The sequence below is a fragment of the Gadus chalcogrammus genome, chromosome 12 (assembly GCF_026213295.1).
Source record: "Gadus chalcogrammus isolate NIFS_2021 chromosome 12, NIFS_Gcha_1.0, whole genome shotgun sequence".
NCBI classification, from domain to species: Eukaryota; Metazoa; Chordata; class Actinopteri; order Gadiformes; family Gadidae; genus Gadus; species Gadus chalcogrammus.
The window spans coordinates 30,465,415-30,489,853 of NC_079423.1; the positions used below are offsets into that span (position 1 = coordinate 30,465,415).

Here is a 24,439-nt window from a genome sequence, read left to right on the forward strand (position 1 = left end):
CTAGCATCTACTTGACCACTTTTTCCTCCAAAAAACGCCCCCCCCCCCCCCCCCCCCCCCCCCCTCTTCTCCACGCCAACAGCAGTAGTAGCGTCACCCCACTAGTTAACCCAAACGCTCTCCCCCTTCTTCCCCATATAGGTAAGATAAGCCGTCTCCCTCCCTGGCCCCTCCCCCCCCTGAACCAGACTCTACTCTCCCCCCCCCCCCCAGCCTGTTGATCACATGTCTAATCAGGACTCCTCCCCCTTTCCCCTCTCCCCTCTGCCTTGATGGTGTCCGACTTCAGGCAGGTGCGCTTCAGCTGCGGTTTTTCCCGTGTGTTTCCCGCCCTCACTATCTTCTCTCCCCCCCCCCCCCCCCCCCCACCCCCCCAGCGCGTCCGACAGCCGCTACGCCTCCTCGGGGGACCTGAGCCGCGGCAGCTCCCAGCTCAGCGAGGACTTCGGCCCCGGGGACGGCGGGAGCCCGCGGGGGTCCGAGTTCTACGACGAGAACGACTCGTACCACTCCTGCCACTCCTCCGTCAGCTACGGCAAGGGGGAGGGCTCGCCCGGCTGGGAGGGCGGCGAGGGCCCGGCGGGGGGCTTCAGCGACGACGGGGAGGGGGGCTACTTCAAGGACGGCGGCGAGGAGGGGGCCCTCTACGACGGGGGGGAGGCGGAGCTCTACGGGGGCGGAGCCGTGGAGGAGGCGGAGCTAGGAGGCGGGGTCGTGGGCTACGGCTACCAGAACGGGAACGGGGAGACGGCGTATGAGGGGGAGGAGGAGGAGGAGGGGGACGTGTACCGGCTGGAGCGCGCGCTCAGCGAGGACCAGGAGCCCCCCTACACCCCCACGCCCCCCAGCGGCAGCCCCGCCCCGTTCCCCCCCGCCGAGGGCGTGGCCGCCGCCCCCGGCCGCCCCCCCCTGGAGAAGCAGGCGTCGCTGCGCCCCCCGCCCCCCGGCCCCGACCCCGGCCCGGGCCTCCTGGGGCCCCCGGCTCCTGGGGGCCCCGACGGCTCCGCACCGCCCTTCAGCTCGCTGTCGGCCCCCAAGCTGCCCTTCACCCCCGGCAGGCCGGACCTCGCCATCTCCGCCATCTCCGCCGCCGCCGCCGCCTCCACCACCTCCGCCGCCGCCGCCGCCGCCTCCACCACCTCCACATGCCCCCCGTTCCCCACCTTCTCCACCGCCACGGCCCCCGCGGCGGCCGGGCCCCCGACCCCCCAGGGCCCGGAGGCTGATCTCAGGCTGGAGGGGCCGTACGAGGAGCCGGGGCCCCCGGCGGTGGAGAGCCCGCCCTTCGGCCCCGGGGGGATACCGGAGACTCCCCCCGCCACAAGGTAACAGAGAGAGGATGGGGTGATTCGTCAGGTCATGTTGTGGAAATACCAACACGTTCTAGATCAGGGGTCAGCAACCTTTTCAACACGCAGTGCCAGTTTGACATTTTCTCGTTAATGAGTGTGCCTTGAGCAACAATATATAAAAAATGAAACTGAATTATGATACAGCGACCAAAAACATTTCCAGAAGACCTGGAATTGTACTATTTAATATAGTCCACAATCATGCATCAACATTTTAAATGTTTTTTTGGTTGTTATATTTACAACATGGGCTTATAAATTATAATTACATATGTCGCATCTTAAAACACCATTTTCAGAAACTCATTCAAAAACATATTTGCACTGTGAGAAATGTAAAAAACGAGAATATATGAGAATGTTGAAACCATCCACATCAATAGCTATCTTTAAGACATGTACAGCTATGCAAAACCATGTGAAGTCGATGCATACAGCAACAACACCACTTATATTTTAAACCATATTTTAAATATTTTCTTTACTATTACTCACAACATAGGTTTAAAACTATTAATTAATCCCATTTCAGAACACTGCTTTCTGTTACTAATTTTAACATATTTGCACTGGGAGTAAACGCCCAAAACAGAATAAAGTGCAAAAAGAAAATCTGTAGTAATGAATTTTTTTAAGTGTGCCAATGATTATGCTGCCCCGTGCCAGTGGTGGCACACGTGCCTAGGGTTGCCGACCCCTGTTCTAGATCATTCAGGATTCACGATCCAGACGTCTAAAACATCCGGATAAACACCTGTCCTCTCCAGCAGCTTCCCGAAGAGGATGGAGATGGAGCCCGGGACAGCCAGGGCCAAGGCCAACTGGCTCCGCCTCTGCAGTAGGGTACGGCTACAGCTGAAAGAGGTAATGTGTGTGTGTGTGTGTGTGTTTGGTGTGTGTGTGTGTGTGTGTGTGTGTTTGTGTGTGTGTGTGTGTGTGTGTGTGTGTGTGTGTGTGTGTGTGTGTGTGTGTGTGTCTGTGTATGTGTGTGTCAACATGTGTGTGTGTGTCTGTATCAGTATGTGGTCTGTGTGTGTGTGTGTGTGTGCATGTGGTCTGTGGTCTGTGTGTGTGTGTGTGTGTGTGAACATGTGTGTGTGTGTGTGTGTGTGTGTGTGTGTGTGTGTGTGTGTGTGTGTGTGTGTGTGTGTGTGTGTGTGTGTGTGTGTGTGTGTGTGTGTGTGTGTGTGTGTGTGTGTGTGTGACATAGATCTTTCCACTAGTTGCTGTCTCCAGTCTAAATGTCCTCTGTGTTGTTGGAGCTCAGTGACCAATCAGACCCCTGCATGCTCCTGGGTGTTCTCTCTAGCTTGCGTTGACCTGTCTGCTACTCCTTCCTTTGACTCAAGTTGTTCCAGTACTGTGTGCGTTGATGTTGTTGCTTTGTTGCTTTATTTGTTCATGATTGGTTGTGTTTATCCCGTGTGTTGTCTGCCATTATATTACTTTTTCAGTCGTTTGCCATCCCTGTGTCGATTTGCATGTTGTCCGTTCTGATTGGGCGGGAACAAGACTTCAGGTGGGTGTGGCTTAGACTGTTCATTACTTTTAGTAGCTCATAGGGTACGCATGTGTACGTGATGGTTACTTAGCAACAGTGGGCGCTGTGTAATTCTGTAATTTTACACTCAGGGCCGGCAATGGCATCTCTGTCTATTTTACTAGAATGAATTGTATTAATTTAGCAAAGTGCTTTACACTTCAAGATTAACACAAACCATTCAGCGACGACATCTTATTCAAACAACGGAGGAGGATGAGCTAAACGAACAGACAAAAACCCCTAGAACCGAAGCCCCCGTGACTCACGCACTCTCGTGTCGTCGTGTCTCTTTGGAGGGCGTGCGAGGACGCGGAGCACAGAGCACACGTTACGTCTCTCAAACCGGCGCTGACGGAACCCAATGACATCACGCCCGAGAAGCCCCTCCCACAGTAACGAGCGTTATTTACGCCGCCGCTCTGACGACTGTGATCAGTGCCCGCTCATCTCCCTCATCATAGCACTCTGCCCCACCCCCCCTCCCCCCCCCCCCCCCCCCGGTCGCGTGTCCTCTGTGTCACCGGGGGGAACACTCGCCGTTGCCATGGCAGCCGCTTTTATAGACATCTCTCGTCTGTGAAATAAATATATAAAATATAGAGATGAGAGAAAAGTCTCACTCTCAATGCCAAGCGTTATAATGTGACTTAAGACCAGCTTAGGCCTGGCTTGACTTATGGGAAGCTAGTAGCACTACAGAGGGCTGGGGGGGGGGGGGGGGATTCAAAATACACTGTGTACAATGCAATCCTGTTCTGTTGATGTGCTGATGGTGGATGGTGCTTGTGTGACACTCACTCACCCCTTTATGGACGTCCACAGGCCCGAGGTGAGAGTGTGGGGATCGCATCACTGCTCCTCTCTGCGGGGTACGTCACCGAGGGGCTGGGGATGTTGATGGTGACGCCGTCGTTGTTGTTGTTGTTGTCGTGGATGTGGTTGTTGTTGTCTACCTTGACTGTCAGGTTGGCAGCTGGCGAGAACAAACAAACAAAGAACTGAATGTTTTGAGTGGTAAATAGCTTCAGCTTAAACTGTATCATGTATATTATACAAATAATTGATCTTGAAGAAATGCACCACTACTATTAAACTACTACTAGTTCAACTACTCATATTACTGATCATCCTTATATTGATATTCTCATATCGATCTTTCATTCTAAGAATATAAAATGTTTTTACATTATCTCTGAAAATCAAGCAGTGTAATAAAATGAATTGTCTAATCAAAGGTAAAACAGAGGAAAGTTGAAAGGCAGTTTTGCTCCACCTTCCAATAATATCCTCTAAACATGAAGGGTTGAACGGGTTCGTGTTTGTGTTTCAGTGTGGGCGGAGCTCTGTACAGCATCGACAGCATGCCAGACCTCAGGAAGAGGAACACCATGCCTCTTGTCAGGGATCTGGTGAGTTTCATTACCATCGGGCCAGACACGGCCTGCTGTGCGTCTCACGCCAGCTGTCTCGCCTCATCCTCTCCTCAACCTCTGCCATGTCTGAATGCATCCCGCCGCTCCCTCTCGTCCTCTTCTATTCTCTGCACTCGTCTCTGACCTTCTTATACCTGCTGCCAAGTGAGTCATCTAGGCCCTAGGTGTACTGAGAAGTGAGGAGGGGGGGGGCACGGACCCAGGGGTCTTCCTCTGATCTACACTATTGCAAGCACTATGCATCAAGAAGCCAAACCCCCCCACCCCCACACACACACACACACACAAACACACAAACACACACACACACACACACACACACAAACACACAAACACACACACACGCAGACATGTACCAAGCACGAGCCATGCCACCTGTTGGTGAAACCCAGCCGGAAGTGACTAACATGTAGTCCCTCTAACAGCCTATAGGGCCAACCCTAACCCTCACAGAGGTTTGATGCAGAACGAGCGTCTAACTCAGCAACTGGGAAACAATGGGAATACTTTTTTGTAAAACAAAAATTAGATATTTTTTTCTTCGTTTGTCTAGGATCACAGTTGGTAGTTCATCTCCTTAATATGTATTTTGAACAGTCTGGTTCAATGTGTCGACAGACAGACAGACAGACAGACAGACAGACAGACAGACAGACAGACAGACAGACAGACAGACAGACAGACAGACAGACAGACAGACAGACAGACAGACAGACAGACAGACAGACAGACAGACAGACAGACAGACAGACAGACAGACAGACAGACAGACAGACAGACAGACAGACAGACAGACAGACAGACAGACAGACAGACAGACAGACAGACAGACAGACAGACAGACAGACAGACAGACAGACAGACAGACAGACAGACAGACAGACAGACAGACAGACAGACAGACAGACAGACAGACAGACAGACAGACAGACAGACAGACAGACAGACAGACAGACAGACAGACAGACAGACAGACAGACAGACAGACAGACAGACAGACAGACAGACAGACAGACAGACAGACAGACAGACAGACAGACAGACAGACAGACAGACAGACAGACAGACAGACAGACAGACAGACAGACAGACAGACAGACAGACAGACAGACAGACAGACAGACAGACAGACAGACAGACAGACAGACAGACAGACAGACAGACAGACAGACAGACAGACAGACAGACAGACAGACAGACAGACAGACAGACAGACAGACAGACAGACAGACAGACAGACAGACAGACAGACAGACAGACAGACAGACAGACAGATAGATAGATAGATAGATAGATAGATAGATAGATAGATAGATAGATAGATAGATAGATAGATAGATACATAGATAGATAGATAGATAGATACATAGATAGATACATAGATATAACAATGAAGGCTTCCCAGGTTGAGGAGCAGGGATATTTGGGTCATAATCTGCATCCACTCTGATGTAGGGACGCCTCCCCCCTCCTTTATTTTCCCCTGCAATCTCGTTCAGTGACTGACTTGCACCGGCGGATATAGACAGAGACGGCGGGACTGAGTCTCCCTTGGTGACAGGTACTCAGCTGTCACCCTCGATTTCTCCTGTGACCTTATTGATTTGTTCCGCAGACAGACCTGTGACAAAACAGCCCTGTCTCAGCCAGCAGAGACTCATTCATCGCCAAGACCCTCCTGTCAGGGTCAATACATCGCACTGTCCCGCACAAAGTGGTGCCAGTCGCACACACTGACGCCAGCCCCTCAGACACACACACACACACACACACACACACACACACACACACACACACACACACACACACACACACACACACACACACACACACCCTTGCTCTATTTCTCCCTAGAGCCTTACCTGTCAAAGGATCTTAACTACACACACACACACAAATAGAGACCTCAACACAGACTCGCTGCCTCATTCATAAATGGTCAGCTGTGCTTGTCCAGGCACGACATGAGGAGAAGGACTTCTCGGTTTACCTCCCTTTATGCTTCTGCATGCATTCCCTTAAATGATGAGTACACAATAACCCAACCATTTCCAATCATAAACGTCCTAACTGTTGCACCACAGGCAGGTGATTGTGTTGGACTTTGAATATCTTTTGTGTCATTCCCCAACAATCTCCTATTTTCATGCTCCAAATTTACACTAAATTCATCTTCTTCCTTTCCTCCTTTTCTGACTTTGCCGCCACAGGCTATGGTGAGTAACACCAACGGTATTATTCAGAAAGTATTCACTTCATTCTCTCTCTTGGCCATCTTCTGATCTGTGTCTGAGTGCTTCTGGCGAACATGTTTGTGGTAATGATGGCTCCAGCCCTAGAGGACTCACTGTTTTGGATCAAAGCTCCTTTGAAAGCGATAGACTTCCTGTGCACGGCAGGAAGTGATGCGTTCTCTTTTCCTCTCAGTCTCTGGTTCAGAACTCCAGGAAGGCGGGCATCACGTCTGCACTGACATCGAGCACCCTGCACAACGAAGAGCTGGTCAGTAGCCCGCCTCAGTGACCCCCTACACACTCAACCATACTCCATTTGTATTAAAAAACATACATATAAACATATATGTATATATACATAATGTATCTAGCATTCTAGCAATCAGAAACAGCAATGGTTTCTGGAGGGTAAACCAGCGATGGTGCTACCCAAACTCTTAACTAATAATTTGCATTACTGGGTGAACGTCAGGCAATAATTGTGAAGCACTTTAAGTGGCCACCGGTTAAAAAAAAAGCTGTCCGTTTACCATCGACCCTATGTCCCCGCCTGCTCTTCCTCCTCGGCAGAAGAGCCACGTGTACAAGAAGACCCTGCAGGCCCTCATCTACCCCATCTCCTGCACCACGCCGCACAACTTCGAGGTGTGGACGGCCACCACGCCCACCTACTGCTACGAGTGCGAGGGGCTGCTGTGGGGCATCGCGCGCCAGGGCATGCGCTGCACCGAGTGCGGCGTCAAGTGCCACGAGAAGTGCCAGGACCTCCTCAACGCCGATTGCCTCCAAAGTACGACCCCACGCGGCTCTCTAAGGAACACGCCGTCTCCTCTCTGGCCTCCGTCCGATAGATAGAGGGAGGCTACATTTAAATTTACGTTCAGGGCGTTTAGCAGACGATTTTATCCAAAGCGACTTACAATAAGTACATTTGTCAGAAGAAGGAGAAACGACAATGTATCGCTGTCGGAACAGTACGGATGTTCATAGAACCAAGTGCCAAGCATTAACAATCGCTAGGTTAGCCCATTCCCCGTATACGACAAAGATAGCTAGGATAAGATGCTACATGATGCTAAGTATTTATTTTTAAGTGCCAGGACGTCCAACATGCAATAAGGGCAGACATTAAGTGCCAGGACGCACGACATACAATAAGTGTGTAAGAGCGGTGTGGGAGGGGGGGTGTTAAGGAGTGAGGAAGGTACAGCAGATATAGTGGTCGGGCATCTTGCAAAGCAAAGGGTGGTTCAGCACCACCAGGCTGAGAGCAGAACCCATCGAACCCTCTAGAATGTCCTGCCTGCATGGACGCATCCTTCACAGTTAATGTATGCAGAATATATGAAGAATGAGTCTGTATCTAGTCCATCTCTGCGCTCTCTCGCTGCCATTTGGCAGGGGAGGTAATCCTCTGCCTACGTCTCCTTCTTTGTTTGGTCTGTATCTCTTAGGAGGATATTAAAAGCAGTTTGTCTTTCTAGACAGCCCCTTCTCCCTCTATGTAATCTATTTGACTCTGTATTTTCCCGGCAGGCTGATGAATTATTGACCTCTCCCATGGCCTGTGTGTAGAATCATCACCATTGTCGAGATAAATGTGTCCACGATTCCGCTGACATCGTGATCAGCTATTGTCGGGGCTTGATTTGTTTGGTTTATAAGGCAAATTTGGAAGCCTTACCCCAAAAAGAATGCACATGCATTTTTTAAGTTCATTTTATTTATTCTTCTCCCAAAAAAACAGTTGTACCGGTGAAGGGGGTACTCAGCTAAAATAGTATCTTAGATGGGGTACACTCGCAGAACGACTTTGAGAACCGCGGCTCTACGGCACCTGATGTGCTGACGTACGGTGTGCTGATGTAAACGTGGAGATGTTCCTCCTTCCCTCCCCCAGGGGCGGCGGAGAAGAGCTCCAAGCACGGTGCGGAGGACCGCACGCAGAACATCATCATGGTCCTGAAGGACCGCATGAAGATCCGTGAGAGGAACAAGCCCGAGATCTTCGAGCTCATCCAGGAAGTGTTCGCCGTCGTCAAGGCGACCCACGTCACGCACATGAAGCAGATCAAGCAGAGCGTGCTGGACGGCACGTCCAAGTGGTCGGCCAAGATCAGCATCACGGGTGAGCCATGGGTTCATACGTTCATGTGTTCATTGGTGAGGATCGTGTTCATTGGTGAGGCTTATGGGTTCATTGGTGAGGTTCATGTGTTCATTGGTGAGGTTCATGTGTTCATTGGTGAGGCTCATGTGTTCATTGGTGAGGTTCATGTGTTCATTGGTGAGGTTCACGTGTTCATTGGTGAGGTTCATGTGTTCACTGTGGCAGGTGAACCGCTCTGATAGTACAGTATTATTGGAGGTTACCATCAGTAACAAAATGAAAGTTGGTGATGCTGCATGTTTTAACCATGTCTCTAAACCGGGGATTAGGATGCCTCGGGAAATCCAGGAGGCAAATTCAATGAACGTCTTCAAGCACCATTTATAAGACTAATTAATAGCTTAAGTATCTTCTTCTGTGCGTGTGTCTCGCCCGGGTTAGTTTTGTGTGCCCAGGGCCTCCAGGCGAAGGACAAGACGGGCTCCAGCGACCCCTACGTCACCGTCCAGGTGGGCAAGACCAAGAAGAGGACCAAGACCATCTATGGGAACCTCAACCCCGTCTGGGAGGAGAACTTCAACTTGTGAGTCAAGACGCCAATCAAATTGAGAAAGGTTTCCCTGTGTTGTGAGGCTAAGGTGTGTGTAGTTTTATGTTAGGAACGTGTTGCAGGACTGATACAGTGTGTGTTGGTCTATGTTAGGGCTGATACGGTGTTTGTAGCTCTGTGTTAGCCCCTTGATGCTGGACAGACACGGTGTGTGTAGAACGGGACGCCGGACTGACTCGATGTGTGATTGGGTTTTTGCAGCGAGTGCCACAACTCCTCGGACCGCATCAAGGTGCGCGTTTGGGACGAGGACGACGACATCAAGTCTCGCGTGAAGCAGAAGTTCAAGCGAGAGTCGGACGACTTCCTGGGCCAGACCATCATCGAGGTCCGCACGCTGAGCGGGGAGATGGACGTCTGGTACAACCTAGGTGGGCGCGGTCCCCTTAGACCCGGGCTACGTTGGAGCTCACACACACACCTGGGCTCCTCTTTGTACTGGCAACATCCAAACAACTAGATACTGTTCTTTCATTGATGAAATGGATGGAAGGATGATGGACAAATGGATGGATGGATGAATTGATAGATTATTAGATGAATGGATAGATGATGGATGGGCAGATGGATTCAGGAATGGGTTTACGACTGGATGATGGATGGATGGTTGGATGATAGATGGATGGGTGAATGATCGATACATGAATGGACGGATGGCTGGATGATAGCTGGATGGGAGGATGGATACGAACCAATATCAGAACACACAGTAGCTTCCCGCCAACGCTCATCTTCCTGACACCATTACTGCAATGTTGGGACGGCTTAGCCAGAAATGAAAGGCTCGGCGTTCTGACGCCTCTCTGCGCTCTTCCCAGACAAGCGTACGGATAAGTCTGCGGTGTCGGGCGCCATACGGATGCACATCAACGTGGAGATCAAAGGAGAGGAGACCGTCGCTCCGTATCACGTTCAATACACCTGCCTGCACGAGGTACGCTCATTCACTCTCCATTCGTCCCTCGTTCTCCCTCCCTCTCACTCGCTCCCTCGCTTTGAAAAATCTCACATCAAACAAGTCCGTCCCCTTGACTGTTTTATAACAGAGTGCTTCTCGAGAGGAAGCGAGTTGTTGCACTTTTGTGAGAACGACAACTTCCAGAGCAAAGCCCTTAGACAATTTCAAGTTCTTAGAAAGGACAGATAAGCTAACACAGCTCAGAAAATATTCAGTTCTTGGTCCATTGATAACTACTCTCCTGGTGCTGTTGCATTGCCGTCTGTTTTTGGTATCCCCCACCAGTATTCAATCCAAGGTGCTCATATACAGATACATCGCATTGGATGTGAACACAATGAAAGGTCTGCAGGACATTAATCTCTCAGTCCTAAAGAACTCTCCCCTCAACCGTGGCCTACTGGTTAAGGAGTTTCACCGGTCACCAGAGGGTGGCCGGTTTGAATCCCGACCGGTAGGCAAAAATCCATGTCCTCTCCCACGTGGCTGTGCCCCATGTGTGTGGACCTCTGACAAGGTTACTCCTCTGTGTGTGTATGTGTATGTGTTCACCGGCTTCCAGATGGGTCCAAAGCAGAGAAGAAGAGACAATAAAGGATAACTTATCTCCCTGGTTCTCCCAGAACCTGTTCCACTACGTGACGGACATCCAGAACACCGGAGTGGTGAAGATCCCCGACGCCAAAGGGGACGACGCCTGGAAGGTGTACTTTGAGGAGACGCCCCAGGAGATAGTGGACGAGTTCGCCATGCGCTACGGAGTGGAGTCCATCTACCAGGCCATGACGTGAGTGCCCCCGCATTGACCCTCGCAAACTCTGTTGAATTGTGACGTCGCTCACGTCTACAGATCCGACCTTATCAGAAACAGCATCGTTCAATTAACAAATTATCAAATTACGCCGCTGTCACATTGAGTCACTCTCGTTTTACTGCTTTCCTGAAAGGTGACTTGTTATACCACCAGGTGTGAGTGTGATTAGGCGTTAGATCTATCCAGCAATCATCTACGTGGACACGCCCACTTGTGATGTCAGAAGAGGCCGGTTTTTGTAACAGCTAACCACACTCACACCTGGTTCTATAATACGTCACCTTTAAAAAGTGCAGGTGTAAATGTTCATTGACTGAAGGACGATCTGTCTGAGGCTAACTATGTGTACCGTCTGTCTGCAGCCACTTTGCCTGCCTGTCCTCTAAGTACATGTGTCCGGGCGTACCAGCTGTCATGAGCACCCTGCTGGCCAACATCAACGCCTACTACGCCCACACCACCCAGGCCACCAACAACGTCTCCGCCTCAGACCGCTTCGCTGCCTCCAACTTCGGGGTGAGACACCCGAAAATACAGAGACTGATCTGATGCAGCGTCAGCGGACTCTCTTTAACTAGCTCCGTGGCCTTCTTAGCTGTTATATAGTTGACTTCTAGAACCATATGGTAATATTATCTAGTGTAGGATAGTATTGACTCACTGGCCAGCTAATTTGCTAATTGTTGGCATGTGGCCCAGGAGGTAGAGCTGGTTGACTTGTATCCGGAAGGTTGGTAGTTCGATCCCCGGCTCGAGGTGTCCTTGAGCAAGACACCTCGTCCCAACTGCTCCCGACTGGGCTGGCTGTCGCCTTGTGTACTTGACACCGCCGTTGGTGTGCGAATATGTGCATGAATGGGTGAATGTGAGGCAATATGGCAAAGCGCTTTGAGTGGCCACTGGTTAGAAAAGCGCGGTATAAATGCAGTCCATTGGTTACCTTCTGATGTCTCTAACCGTGTTTGTTGATCCTTTTACAGAAAGAGAGATTCGTGAAACTCTTGGACCAGCTCCATAACTCTCTGAGGATTGACCTTTCCATGTACCGGGTAACTCCCTTTGTCTTTTACTTTGTGTGGGCCTATAGCTCAACTATAAGCTCAATTTGTGAGTTAACATTACATGAGTGAAGGTATTTCTTTATATTAAAAAATAAATAACAATTTCTTTTTGATTACATTTTTATACAAAGGACAGTTTCATATCGTTTTACATGTAAGAAAATCCTGAACACTGAATGAATATTTCATATTGTTTGCTGTGGCCATTCAATTCATATTCCTTAATAGCATTAGAAATACAATCCTTTAATGAAGGTCCAAAAGGCCTTCCATTATCCATTATCCATTATCCACAGTCCATGAAGCCTTTATGAATTAGCTCTGCTACAACTCCAGGTCCCAGTGCAGTGATTCCACGCTCTGTGCGTGCGCAATCGTGTCAGGCGAGCCGTTTGTAAGCCTTTAGTCTCCTTGGCCTCTGTTCGTTTCAGGGCCCCCAGTGGGCTACTAATGACTCAGCAGGCAATCAGGTGGAAGCGCTCTCCCCCTGCTTCACTATTACACCGTGGTCTAGACCAGGCCTGTAACAAGGCTTCCCTCTTCTCCTGGGGCATTGACTTTAACAGTTTGCCAGGAAAACTGTAAGCGTGTCCCTTTGCACTTTGCCATCTCCAATGAGTTCCGGGGATACTCAGTGCGAAGTAAGTCAACCCTTAGTGTTTATTACACCCCAACCCCCACCACGACCCCACAGGGTGGAAGCCAAGTTCCTCCCTCTGCGTCTGAGTTCCTCCCCACGCGATGCCTCACCCTCTGCTCGAACCTCTGAGCTCCGGTGGGTCTGTCTGTCCCTGCACCGTTCTCTTGGTGCGGCGCAGCCGTGCAGGCAGATGTGCAAATGAGGATCACAGCTCCTCAGACACATCCGCCGACGCAGGCGGGCGCCGCACGCCCTCTCCCCATAGGGGCCCGGGGGTGTGGGCCGAGAGAAACCGCAAGGATCCCGCCTGCACACACACACACACACACGCACAGACACACACACAAACTAGGGCATTGACTCCGAACATCGTTATTCGAATATAATTCGAATATCAAAAAATAAATCAAAATTCGAACGAATATTAGGCAGCCCTTAATATTGGAACCTGTTATGGGCAGGCCAAGAGGGAGAGACGTCGGAGAACCCGACGCAGGCTATTGATAACATTGTAATGACCACGGAAGACGCAGTGAATGAAGTATTGATTAGTAGCGATTTATTAGAAACCTGATAAACCGTTGGAACACGCAAGACCGGTAACCATAGCAACGGCGGTAAACAAACCTCGCAAAGCCCAATCCAGGTCTTACTGAAGGCATTTAATGGGCAAAATATTATTAATAAATATTCTAATATATTTGAATATTAATATTAATAAACAAACGTACTTCAAATATGATTTTTGGGCAAAAGTCAAAGCCCTAACACACACACACACACACACACACACACACACACACACACACACACACACACACACACACACACACACACACACAGGTGCACACCGTCACGGCTTCAAGAGACACCTACACACCCGTGCATCCTCACGCACACAGCTCTCACTACTGGTTTACACTCTGCGCTTCTCTGGCCGCAGAACAACTTCCCCGCCAGCAGTCCTGAGAGGCTCCAGGACCTCAAGTCCACAGTGGACCTGCTCACCAGCATCACCTTCTTCAGGATGAAGGTACGACCCCTGCCCCTCTCCCTCTCCCTCTCCCTCTCCCTCTCCCTCTCCCTCTCCCTCTCCCTCTCGCATCGGGTTCCCCCGATTCCCGTCAAGGTTGGAGGAGGATTTGAACACGTGTTTAGGACACGAGTCCTGAGCAGAGGTCAGGCATGCAGGATTCAGAAGGCAGAAGGTATTTGGATGCTGCGGGATGATCCTCTGGGTTTGGTCATGATGCTTGGTGACTGAGTTTAGCATGTATTTTCTTTTTGCATAACTAAAGTTTCCTGAAATGATTGACAGATTATCTACATGGCTTTCACTGTAGGCCATAGAGAATGAGTTCCCCTGAAGATCCCTGATCCTGACTCCTGCTGTCGTCTGTGCTCAGGTCCAGGAGCTTCAGTCCCCCCCCCGGGCCAGTCAGGTGGTGAAGGACTGTGTCAAAGCGTGTCTCAACTCCACCTACGAGTACATCTTCAACAACTGTCATGAACTTTACAGCAGAGAGTACCAGACAGACCCGGTGAGAAACGTCTGGGAACTGCGTGTGCGTGTGTGTGTGTGTGTGTGTGTGTGTGTGTGTGTGTGTGTGTGTGTGTGTGTGTGTGTGTGTGTGTGTGTGTGTGTGTGTGTGTGTGTGTGTGTGTGTGTGTGTGTGTGTGTGTGTGTCTGAGTCTCAGAGTTTCTTTATATAATGTCCTCACTCCACTGTCTGCACAAAAACACCAGCGGGGGATGTTGGTTTGATCTCTTCTGCCTCTCATTAAAATATCAGTTCCATTCATGCTTGCCTCCATGCATTCCACAGTAAACACGTCGTCATTTCAATAAACAGATCACAGCCGCCTGATGTTCATGCTCTAGTCAGAATCCTCTCCTTCAGTTTCAACCCCTGCAGTCCCCATTTCCCTGTTTGCCCCTGCTTCAAGTACTTGGCAGACACCACTCTGTCTGTAGAGAACAACTTCAACAAGGCTCTGTAAAGAATATGTCAAGGTGCTTTTACCCTGGCTCAACCCACTCCCACACCAGTGGGCCAGTATGCCATAATACCTATTTTTGGTTCTTGGCCGCTGTCGGATTAAGTTTATTTTTGTGTTATCCTTGTTCCCTGTTCCGTGTCAACCTCGGCCAATGTTCTGCAGTTGGCTGTGAATTGGCAACTAAGTTAGGATGTTCAATATATTATCCTCAGATTATCTCCATAAATGTCTGCGGAATGTCTCCTAAATTCATACGCTTTTCTTTTAGCACATTTGGTAGCGTATTAATGGTGTCTCATGTTTCCTGGAATCAAAGCTGTTAAAATGTGCTAAAAAAAAAAGACTTCTGAATTTAGCAGACATTTATGGAGATATTTTGAGGATCATGCATGGACTATCCTAACTTAGTGTCTTTAATTGTGTCCGATGCTTCCTGGAATTAAAGCTGTAAAATGTGCTTCTTCATCCGTTCTCACATGAAGCTCCTTTGAGGCTGGTTCTCCGTTGGAATATTTGTTCTTAGGATGGTGCGAGTCATTGTGAGACCAATGGAGTCACACCATCGACCAACGGTTTCACTCCGTTAGGCCCAGTGTACAAATACTACCAGGGAGACGGTTGTCACGGCGATGGTTTCCATGGACCCTGATGTTCTTTGCCCTGTGTCCCCCCCCCCCCCCCCCCCCCCCTAGGCCAAGCAGGGGGTGGTCCCCCCCGAGGAGCAAGGGCCCAGCATCAAGAACCTGGACTTCTGGTCCAAACTCATCACTCTGATCGTGTCCATCATCGAGGAGGACAAGAACTCCTACACTCCTTGTCTCAACCAGTATGTCCATTGAGCCTTCTCTATCGGCTCACACTTTATCTGTCTACTAGAGACACTGTCTGTGTGATTTAAAAAAGAAAAGAAAAGTACTTATTTATGTAGTATCTTATCCTAGCTATCTTTGTTGTGTACTGGAAGTGGGTTAACCTACTGATTGCTAGTGCTTGGCACTAGCAATCACTAGGTTTCTATGAACATCCTCACTGTACCGACAGTGATATATTGTTGTTTCTCAACAATATATCACGCCAACCTTGGCTGACGATGGCTCACATTAGAACAGGTCTGTTTTCACCTTGTGAAACTCTGCAGGATTCTTATCTCCACTTAACCCTTTAGAACGGCTCTCAAAGGTTCCACCTAGGCAGGAGAGCAGTTCTGTCGACTCCCGTCTGTAACAGCGTCCGGTCCGGTGTGTCTCTTCCCTGTGAAGGTTTCCCCAGGAGCTCAACGTGGGGAAGATCAGCGCCGAGGTGATGTGGAACCTGTTCGCTCAGGACATGAAGTACGCCATGGAGGGTGAGGGGCCGGTTTGATCGCTACGGAGCCCATCTTCCTCGCATCCCTGCTGGGCACGTCCCCCAGGATCCGGAGAGAATCAGCGGTGACGTGTGTGTCCCTTTGTCTGCCTCCCCCTCAGAGCACGAGAAGAACCGACTGTGTAAGAGCGCAGATTACATGAACCTGCACTTTAAAGTCAAGTGGCTGTACAACGAGTACTGCAAGGACCTGCCGTTCTTCAAGAGCAGGGTGCCCGAGTACCCTGCGTGAGTAGACCCAACACACACTCACACATATACGCACACACACACACGCACAAACGCACGCACACACGCACGAAACCACGCACGCACCTGCGCTCACACGCACACAAACATACATACACAGACACAGTCAGTCACACACCAACGCACGCACACACGCACACACACACACACACACACACCCACACCCACCCACACACTAACGCACGCACACACACACCAACACACACGCACACAAACCAACACACACATAGACTCGCACGCACACACACACGCACACAAACATACACACACATACACCCACGCACACACTAACGCACGCACGCACACACACACCAACACACACGCACACAAACCAACACACACATAGACTCGCACGCACACACGCACGCAGACACACACAGACTGATCAAACATATCTCATTTTATTCCTGACCCCCCCCCCGTAGATGGTTCGAGCCGTTTGTCATCCAGTGGTTGGATGAGAATGAAGAGGTGTCTCGAGACTTCCTCCACGGAGCTCTGGAGAGAGACAAAAAGGACGGGGTAAAACGTGTTTCATTCCTACTCCCTCATGGTCTGCTCGTCTGTTCTGCTCTTCTCTGTTACGACCCCAATGTTTTCCTTTGAGCGTTCGTTTCCTCCTTCTCCTCTCCCTTTACCGGGTACATCCTCTCTGTATTCCTCAACGTCTCCTTAGCAATTAGCTCAAAAGGCTGGTTCTGTCGAGGCATCTTCACCGATTAACCAGGTGCTTTTAAAGTGTGAGGAGTAACGTGGGCGAGGGATACTTTTAAAGTTCTGGTGCCCAGGTTGGGAAACATACTCCTGGAGAGAGACAACATGACGACAGCAGGGTTTGGGGAATTAATGGCCTTCTCTCAGACAGATGACAGCCTCCTTCAGTGTTCAGACAGCCTGGAGGTGCAGGTACCGGCTCAACTGCAGCCAATTAGAGCGGAGGCAGCCAGCCGCCAGCCAATCAGCAAACAATAGACCGGGGACTCCAGCTGCCTCGTGTCAGGCTGGCAGACGGCATGCCTGCCTGTCTGTCTGTCTGTCTGTCTGTCTGTCTGTCTGTCTGTCAGCTTGTTAGGATCTACTGGCTTAGTTTAAGTTCAGCGGCGATACGAAACCAAACTGACATCTAATAAAAAACATAATATGAATTGATTTGAAAAATCGGATACAATATCATATAAATTCTACATTTTTTTATTAAAATGTGTTAAAATGTAACACATTTTTTTGTTAAAATTTGATGTAAATTATGTTTGCATTTCTGTTGCGTAACCTCGGCACCATCGTAAATGAGGGTCTTCCTCGTCCGCGGCTCACAGGGCTAGATGATGAACACAAGAAAAAGGAAATCATCGACCAAGATCACAATCATTGGCTTTCAGTTTCCCCCATCCCCCCCCCCCCCCCCACAAACACACACACACACACACACACACACACACTCTATGTCCCGTTCTTTTGACCCCCCCCCACTCGTCTCGTGTGCGGAATGCGTGGGGCGTTTGCTGAGCGCCTGTTTAGTGCGACCATGTTTTGTGCCCCCCTGAGCGAGTGGTTTGTGCGACCCTGTTTTGTGCGTTCCTGAGCTTGTGTTGTGTGCGACGCTGAGCGGTGTTCTGCCCCCCCCCCCTGAGAGGTGTTCTGCGCCCCCCCTGAGTGGTGTTCTTCACCCCCCTGAGCGTTGTTCTGCGCCCCCCTGAGCGTTGTTCTGCGGCCCCCTGAGCGTTGTTCTGCGCCCCCCCTGAGCGTTGTTCTGCGCCCCCCTGAGCGTTGTTCTGTGCCCCCCCCTGAGCGTTGTTCTGCGCCCCCCCTGAGCGTTGTTCTGCGCCCCCCTGAGCGTTGTTCTGCGCCCCCCCCTGAGTGGTGTTCTTCACCCCCCTGAGCGTTGTTCTGCGCCCCCCCTGAGCGTTGTTCTGCGCCCCCCCTGAGCGTTGTTCTGCGCCCCCCCTGAGCGTTGTTCTGCGCCCCCCCTGAGCGTTGTTCTGCGCCCCCCCCTGTGCGCTGCAGTTCCAGGTGACGTCGGAGCACGCCCTCTTCTCCTGCTCCGTGGTGGACGTGTTCTCCCAGCTCAACCAGAGCTTCGAGATCATCCGCAAGCTGGAGTGCCCCGACCCACAGATCGTGGGACACTACATGAAGAGGTTCGCCAAGGTGGGTAGAACCCTCTGGATCACCAGCCTCACGGGTGGTGACGCGATGGTGTGAGTGAGTGAGTGAGTGAGTGAGTGAGTGAGTGAGTGAGTGAGTGAGTGAGTGAGTGAGTGAGTGAGTGAGTGAGTGAGTGAGTGAGTGAGTGAGCGAGTGAAGGGTTTCTTTACTCATCAATGGAGGAAGATGATTTTTTTTTATTGTTTATTAACTGGGTCCTCTCTCTCTCTCTCTCTCTCTCTCTCTCTCTCTCTCTCTCTCTGTCTCTCTCTGTCTCTCTGTCTCTCTGTCTTTCTATTTCTCTCTTTCTCTCTCTCTCTCTCTCTGTCTCTCTCTCTCTCTCTCTCTCTCTCTCTCTGTCTCTCTGTCTCTCTGTCTCTCTGTCTCTCTCTCTCTCTCTCTCTCTCTCTCTCTCTCTCTTTTTTTCTTTCTTTCTTTCTCTCTTTCTTTCTTTCTTTCTTTCTTTCTCTCTCCCTCTCTCTCTCTCTCTCTCTCTCTCTCTCTCTCTCTCTCTCTCTCTCTCTCTCTCTTTCTTTTTTTCTTTCTTTCTCTCTTTCTTTCTTTCTTTCTCTCTCCCTCTCTCTCTCTCTCTCTCTCTCTCTCTCTCTCTCTCTCTCTCTCTCTCTCTCTCTCTCTCTCTCTCTGCAGACCATCAGCAACGTCCTCCTGTCCTACGCTGACATCATCTCCAAGTGCTTCGCCAACTACGTCAACATGGAGAAAGTGGTGAGTGGCGGAGGTGGCGTCCGCCCCGCCCCCCCCGGTGGTGGTGCTGTTCAGCCGGGGGCCGGAGGAGAGAGACTCCCTCACTGAGGGCTTCCTGTGTTGTGTACTCCTCTCTCCTCAGCCCTGCATCCTCATCAACAACATTCAGCAGCTGAGGGTACAGCTGGAGAAGATGTTTGAAGCCATGGGAGGGAAAGACGTGAGTGGATCTCCTCCCTCTCCCCCCCCTGCAGTCTGTACTGCACAGCCGAGCGGAAGGAGAGTGTGTGTGTGTGTGAGTGTGTGTGTGTGTGGGCGGGGGTGTGTGTGTGTGTGTGTGTGTGTGTGTGTGTGTGTGTGTGTGTGTGTGTGTGTGTGTGTGTGTGTGTGTGTGTGTGTGTGTGTGTGTGGTGTGGGGCGAGGGTGTTTGTGTGTATTTGCTTGCATGTGCTTGCGTGCGTGTGTGTGCGTCTGGGGGGTCCAATTAATCGTATAAGGCAACCCTCTTCCCCAGAGGACGCAACCTTATGATGATGAGGCAAGCCACAAACCATGTGTGTGCGTGTGTGTGTGTGCGTGTACTTGTGCTTCTGTGCGTGTGCGTGTGTTTGTGTGTGTTCTTCAGCTGTGTGTGGAGGCGAGCGACATCCTGAAAGATCTGCAGGTCAAACTGAACAACGTCATGGACGACCTCAGCAGGGTCTTCTCTGTCAGGTACACAGACAGACAGACAGACAGACAGACAGACAGACAGACAGACAGACACACAGACACACAGACACACACACACACACACACACACACACACACACACACACACACACACACACACGTACACACACACACACACTCCCTCACAACCCTAACATGTAAACACACACGTACACACAAATACATACAATCAAACACACAGGCACTGACACACACACACACACACACACAGACACACACACACGCGCACACACACTCACGCACACACATAAACACACAAAGACAGGCAGACAGACAGACAGACAGACAAACAGACAAACAGACAGACAGACACACACACAAACACTCCCTCCCAACCCTAACATATACACACACACGTACACACACACACACACCCTGACGGCCTGTCTGTCCCTGCAGCTTCCAGCCGCACATCGAGGAGAACGTGAAGCAGATGGGAGACATCCTGGGCCAGGTGAAGGGGACGGCCAGCGTGGGCAACGCCAGCAGCGTGGCCCAGGACGCCGACAACGTGCTGCAGCCCATCATGGAGTTCCTGGACAGCAAGTGAGAGGAGAACACTACTAGTGTCACTCTGAGCCGAGTGTGTGTGCGTGTGTGTTTGTGTGGATGTGTGGTTTTGTGCGTGTGGGTGTGAGCATCTTAATGCCACTGCTGTTATAGTTGTATATTGGCAGGAGAAATCAAGCCATCTTTATGCCCTCTGCTCCGTACTCCTCTCCCCCCCTCTCCGCTCCCTCCTCTCCTCTCCTCTCTCCCCTCCTCTCCCGTCACTCCTCTCTCCTCTCTCCCCTCTCCCCTATCCTCTCCTCCCCTGTCTCTCCTCTCCTCTCTCCTCTCCCCCCTCCTCTCCTCTCTACCACCCCCCCCCTCATCGCCTTCTCCTCTCCTTTCCTCTCCTCTCCTCTCATCCCCTATCCTTCCTCTCCTCCTCTCTCCTCCTCTCTCCCCTCTCTATCCTCTCCTCTCTCTCCTCTCTCTCCTCCCCTCTCCTCCTCTTTCCCTCTTTCCTCTTCCCCCTCCCTCCCTCTCCTCCCCTCTCTCCTCTCTCCACTCTCCCTATACTCTCCTCTCCCTGCCCCTCACCCCTCTCATTCCTACTCTTCCCTCTCCTCTCCCCTACACTCCTATCTCTCCTCTCTCCCATCTCCTCTTCTCTCCCCTCTCTCCCCTCTCCTCTCCTCTCTCTTCCTCCACTTCCTCATCCTCTCCCGCCCTCCTCTCCTCTCCTCCTCTCTCCTCCTCGCTCCCCTCTCCTCTCCACTCCCCTCCTCTCTCCTCCTCCTCCTACCACCCTCTCCTCCTCTCTCCACCTCTCTCGTCCGCTCCTCTCCTCTCTCCTCTCTTCTACTCTCATCTCCACTCTCGTCTCCTCCTTCTCTACCTCTCCCTTCCCTCCCCTCCTACTCCTCGCCTCTTCCCCCTCTGTCTCCGCCTCCAGCCTCACGCTGTTCGCTAAGATCTGTGAGAAGACTGTGCTGAAGCGCGTGCTGAAGGAGCTCTGGAAGCTGGTGATGAACACCATGGAGAAGACCATCGTGCCTGCCGCCGCTCACAGACCAGACGGTGAGGGACACGGCCTCTCTCTTGGCCTGTGCTGAACATCCACACACTGTAGCTTCACACCGAAAGGGGACCACATGGATATTTTGTACGTATCAATAAGTGGAACGACTGTTCCAGCTCAGGCACATGAAAAGACTGGAATCTAGCCTTTATTGGGTTCTCTTTTTGCTTTGACACTTGCAAACACATACAGAAATGTACTCCCACGCACACACACACACGCACGCACGCACACATGCACACGTAACGCTGCACTGCTCACAGTTCCAGATTGCAATGACTCAAGACAGATTTTCTGCTCTTTTATACGGTGGAGTGTCGCTGTGTTACTCGACAGGAAACTAATGTGATGAGATGGTTTTCGATCTGCCTCGGTAATGATTGGAACATTAAATCATTATGGAACTGTGTACACACACACACACAACACACATACACATACACACTAATAGATAAATACACATACACATATACACAAATAAACATACACATTCACACACATATACGCACATTCTTACACATTCCTACATCTCAAACCGGCAAGAAGAGGAGGTGGAACCCATGGCAGACATTTATGCTGCAGAGATTTATGTGGGTTCTCCTCATGGCGGAGACCAAACACTAAACAATGCCTTGCTGAATACGTTTCCTCGATCAACTCCCTACGTGATACACAAAGAAACGAGGGACAAAATGAAAGAGGGAGTGCCCCATACCATCCTAACCCCAGCTCACGGCTGCTCTCCAAGATGTCCGTGCTCTCTTCTATTCCGCTCGAAATACATGACGAGTGAAACTCTGCCAAGATGTTAATAATGAAATAACTGGGGCTCATTTGACGTTGAACACATTTTGGAAAGCAGCCACTTGTTTTGTTAGTTTTTTTTTGATATATCTGTTTTTATTTGTGTGTTTAGTTATTAAGGAAAGAGCCTCATATCATTCACAAGTCAACAGGAATTCAGTTGGAGGTTAGCATGACTAGCAGCAGTAGCTTAGTGTCAGCCTTAAATAAGTAGGTTTATTGAAATTACATTGGTTAAAATCTGCATCACAAGTCGTCAATTTGGCAGCAGTTATACGATTTTACATCCTACACATTTATTGCTTTTTACATATATTTCATAGATTGGGTAGAAAAGTCAAAAATTCAGGGGGCAAAAGAGCGCAGGCCACTGATAGAACTGATCGACTGGCCCCTATGTTACTCACACCAGGATCAATACACTAGTCGATGAGCCACCCGGGGGCCGAGGCGCCTCTCTAGCTCAGCGTTGAACTGATGTGGGGCTCTTTGCAGCTTGACTGACCCTTTTCTCTGGTTGTTGTTACTATCACATCCTGCCCCCCACTGCTCTCCCTCCAAGATGATTGTAAGTACGGCAGTCCTGCGTGTGTGTCTGTCTGTCCGTCCACAGTGGTCAGTCCCCTGCTATATGTGGCTGCAAATCTCCCCTGTTCAATCCCACATGACCCCCCCCCCCCCGAACACCTTGACCCAAACGGGCCTGTCCTGGTCCCTCTTCTCCTCCTCTCTCTCCTCCTCTCCCTCTCTTCTGTCCTCTTCCTTCTCTATTCTCCTCCGCCACTCTTCTTCTCCTCTCTCCTCCTAGCCTCCTCCCCCCTCTCTCCTCCACCACACCCCCCTGTTTGCCTCCAACTCTGTCCCTTCACATGGAGGCAGAAGCATGGTGCATTCCTGACTGGTATGGATAGGTCCCTCCTCCTCCTCCCATCCTCTCCTCCTCCTCCTCCCTTCCTCCTCCTCCTCCTCCTCCCTCCTCCTCCTCCTCCTCGACAAACCCCTCCCCACCAATCAGATGCCTCTCCTCGCTCTCTCTCGCTCTCTTTCCTGAACACATTCCTGATCCAGGAAGTGGTTTTCCTCGCCCGGTGTCTCGTTATTGGCCCTTGTCGTTCCTCCTCCTACTTCCTCTTCCTCTTCTCCTTGCATTGTGCCTTCTCAGCGGGGTGACTCTGACCTCTGGGTTGCTTGGTTTCTGGTGTCCTGATCCCCCCCCCCTCTCTAGCTAACCCACCCCCCCCCCCCTACCCCCTCCCCCTCCCTCTCCCCCTTACCCTCCCTCACCTGTTTGAACTGTGACTCCCTATGTGGGTTTGTTGCTTGCCTCTGAGAGACCTCCGGTCTCTCTCTGGGTATCATGTACACATCTTACTGCACCGTACTGCACCGTTCTGTACTGTATGTCCCTCTGCAGGCCTGTGGTGTTGGTCTGTCCTAGTTTGGTTCCATGTTTGGCTGTGTATACAGTGATGATGATGATGATGATTTCATGACAGTATGTCGCGGGATATGTTGATCAATGTGGCTATCCCGGAGAAATTGTGGGTGGTGGTTTGCTTTGGTCAGACCCACCTTGGGTTTAAACTCTCCAGCGTCGTGGAAGACCACTTTTGAAACGCTTACTCCGATGTGTTTTCCCGTAGTTTTCTCTTTCCCTACATGACGACATTAGTTTACACAGCAAGTTTATTTGTGTTAACGTAGGATTGCGTTTTCTTCTACACCTTGCGCTCTTAGTTTAGCTCAGTAAGATAAGTGTATTATTTAAACATTATTGATCTCTTTTGCTGTAGCAGCAATTGTAGTGTTAAGTAATCAGGGATATGACATACAAGAATGATCCAATTAAAAGGATCATTTTAATATATATGAATATAGGTTGGGAGTTTGCTTCAACATAGTTGAAGCAAACTCCCAACCTATATTCATATTGTGTATTCATAGTCGTATTAATATTAATAATAGCGTTCCTTTATTCACACAGTAATTTTCGCCATCCCAGTTAGCCGATGGTGCTCAGACACTGGCCAATCAGAGGGCTGCAGCCATGACCTCATCAACGTATTAACAAGTTGCTTTCTTTCAGGGGAGGTTGAAGAATGCGTCTCACAGCGAT

At 50.5% G+C, this 24,439-nt stretch overlaps 1 protein-coding gene across 1 annotated transcript in view; it reads left to right on the forward strand.

Moving 5' to 3' along the window:
- Window positions 1-24,439, forward strand: part of unc13a (unc-13 homolog A (C. elegans)) — a 54,657-nt gene that overhangs the window by 17,989 nt on the left and 12,229 nt on the right. The window contains exons 11-36 of the mRNA XM_056603310.1: window positions 378-1,098; window positions 1,213-1,325; window positions 2,120-2,216; window positions 3,718-3,764; window positions 4,226-4,304; window positions 6,539-6,544; window positions 6,756-6,830; window positions 7,133-7,352; window positions 8,463-8,690; window positions 9,114-9,255; window positions 9,484-9,653; window positions 10,101-10,216; window positions 10,864-11,027; window positions 11,417-11,570; window positions 12,035-12,103; window positions 13,699-13,788; window positions 14,162-14,296; window positions 15,449-15,582; window positions 16,016-16,101; window positions 16,223-16,349; window positions 16,796-16,892; window positions 18,375-18,518; window positions 19,164-19,241; window positions 19,363-19,440; window positions 19,846-19,934; window positions 20,352-20,498. Of these exons, the coding sequence (XP_056459285.1) occupies window positions 378-1,098; window positions 1,213-1,325; window positions 2,120-2,216; window positions 3,718-3,764; window positions 4,226-4,304; window positions 6,539-6,544; window positions 6,756-6,830; window positions 7,133-7,352; window positions 8,463-8,690; window positions 9,114-9,255; window positions 9,484-9,653; window positions 10,101-10,216; window positions 10,864-11,027; window positions 11,417-11,570; window positions 12,035-12,103; window positions 13,699-13,788; window positions 14,162-14,296; window positions 15,449-15,582; window positions 16,016-16,101; window positions 16,223-16,349; window positions 16,796-16,892; window positions 18,375-18,518; window positions 19,164-19,241; window positions 19,363-19,440; window positions 19,846-19,934; window positions 20,352-20,498 (3,606 nt within the window). The remainder of the gene's footprint in view (window positions 1-377; window positions 1,099-1,212; window positions 1,326-2,119; window positions 2,217-3,717; window positions 3,765-4,225; window positions 4,305-6,538; window positions 6,545-6,755; window positions 6,831-7,132; window positions 7,353-8,462; window positions 8,691-9,113; window positions 9,256-9,483; window positions 9,654-10,100; window positions 10,217-10,863; window positions 11,028-11,416; window positions 11,571-12,034; window positions 12,104-13,698; window positions 13,789-14,161; window positions 14,297-15,448; window positions 15,583-16,015; window positions 16,102-16,222; window positions 16,350-16,795; window positions 16,893-18,374; window positions 18,519-19,163; window positions 19,242-19,362; window positions 19,441-19,845; window positions 19,935-20,351; window positions 20,499-24,439) is intronic.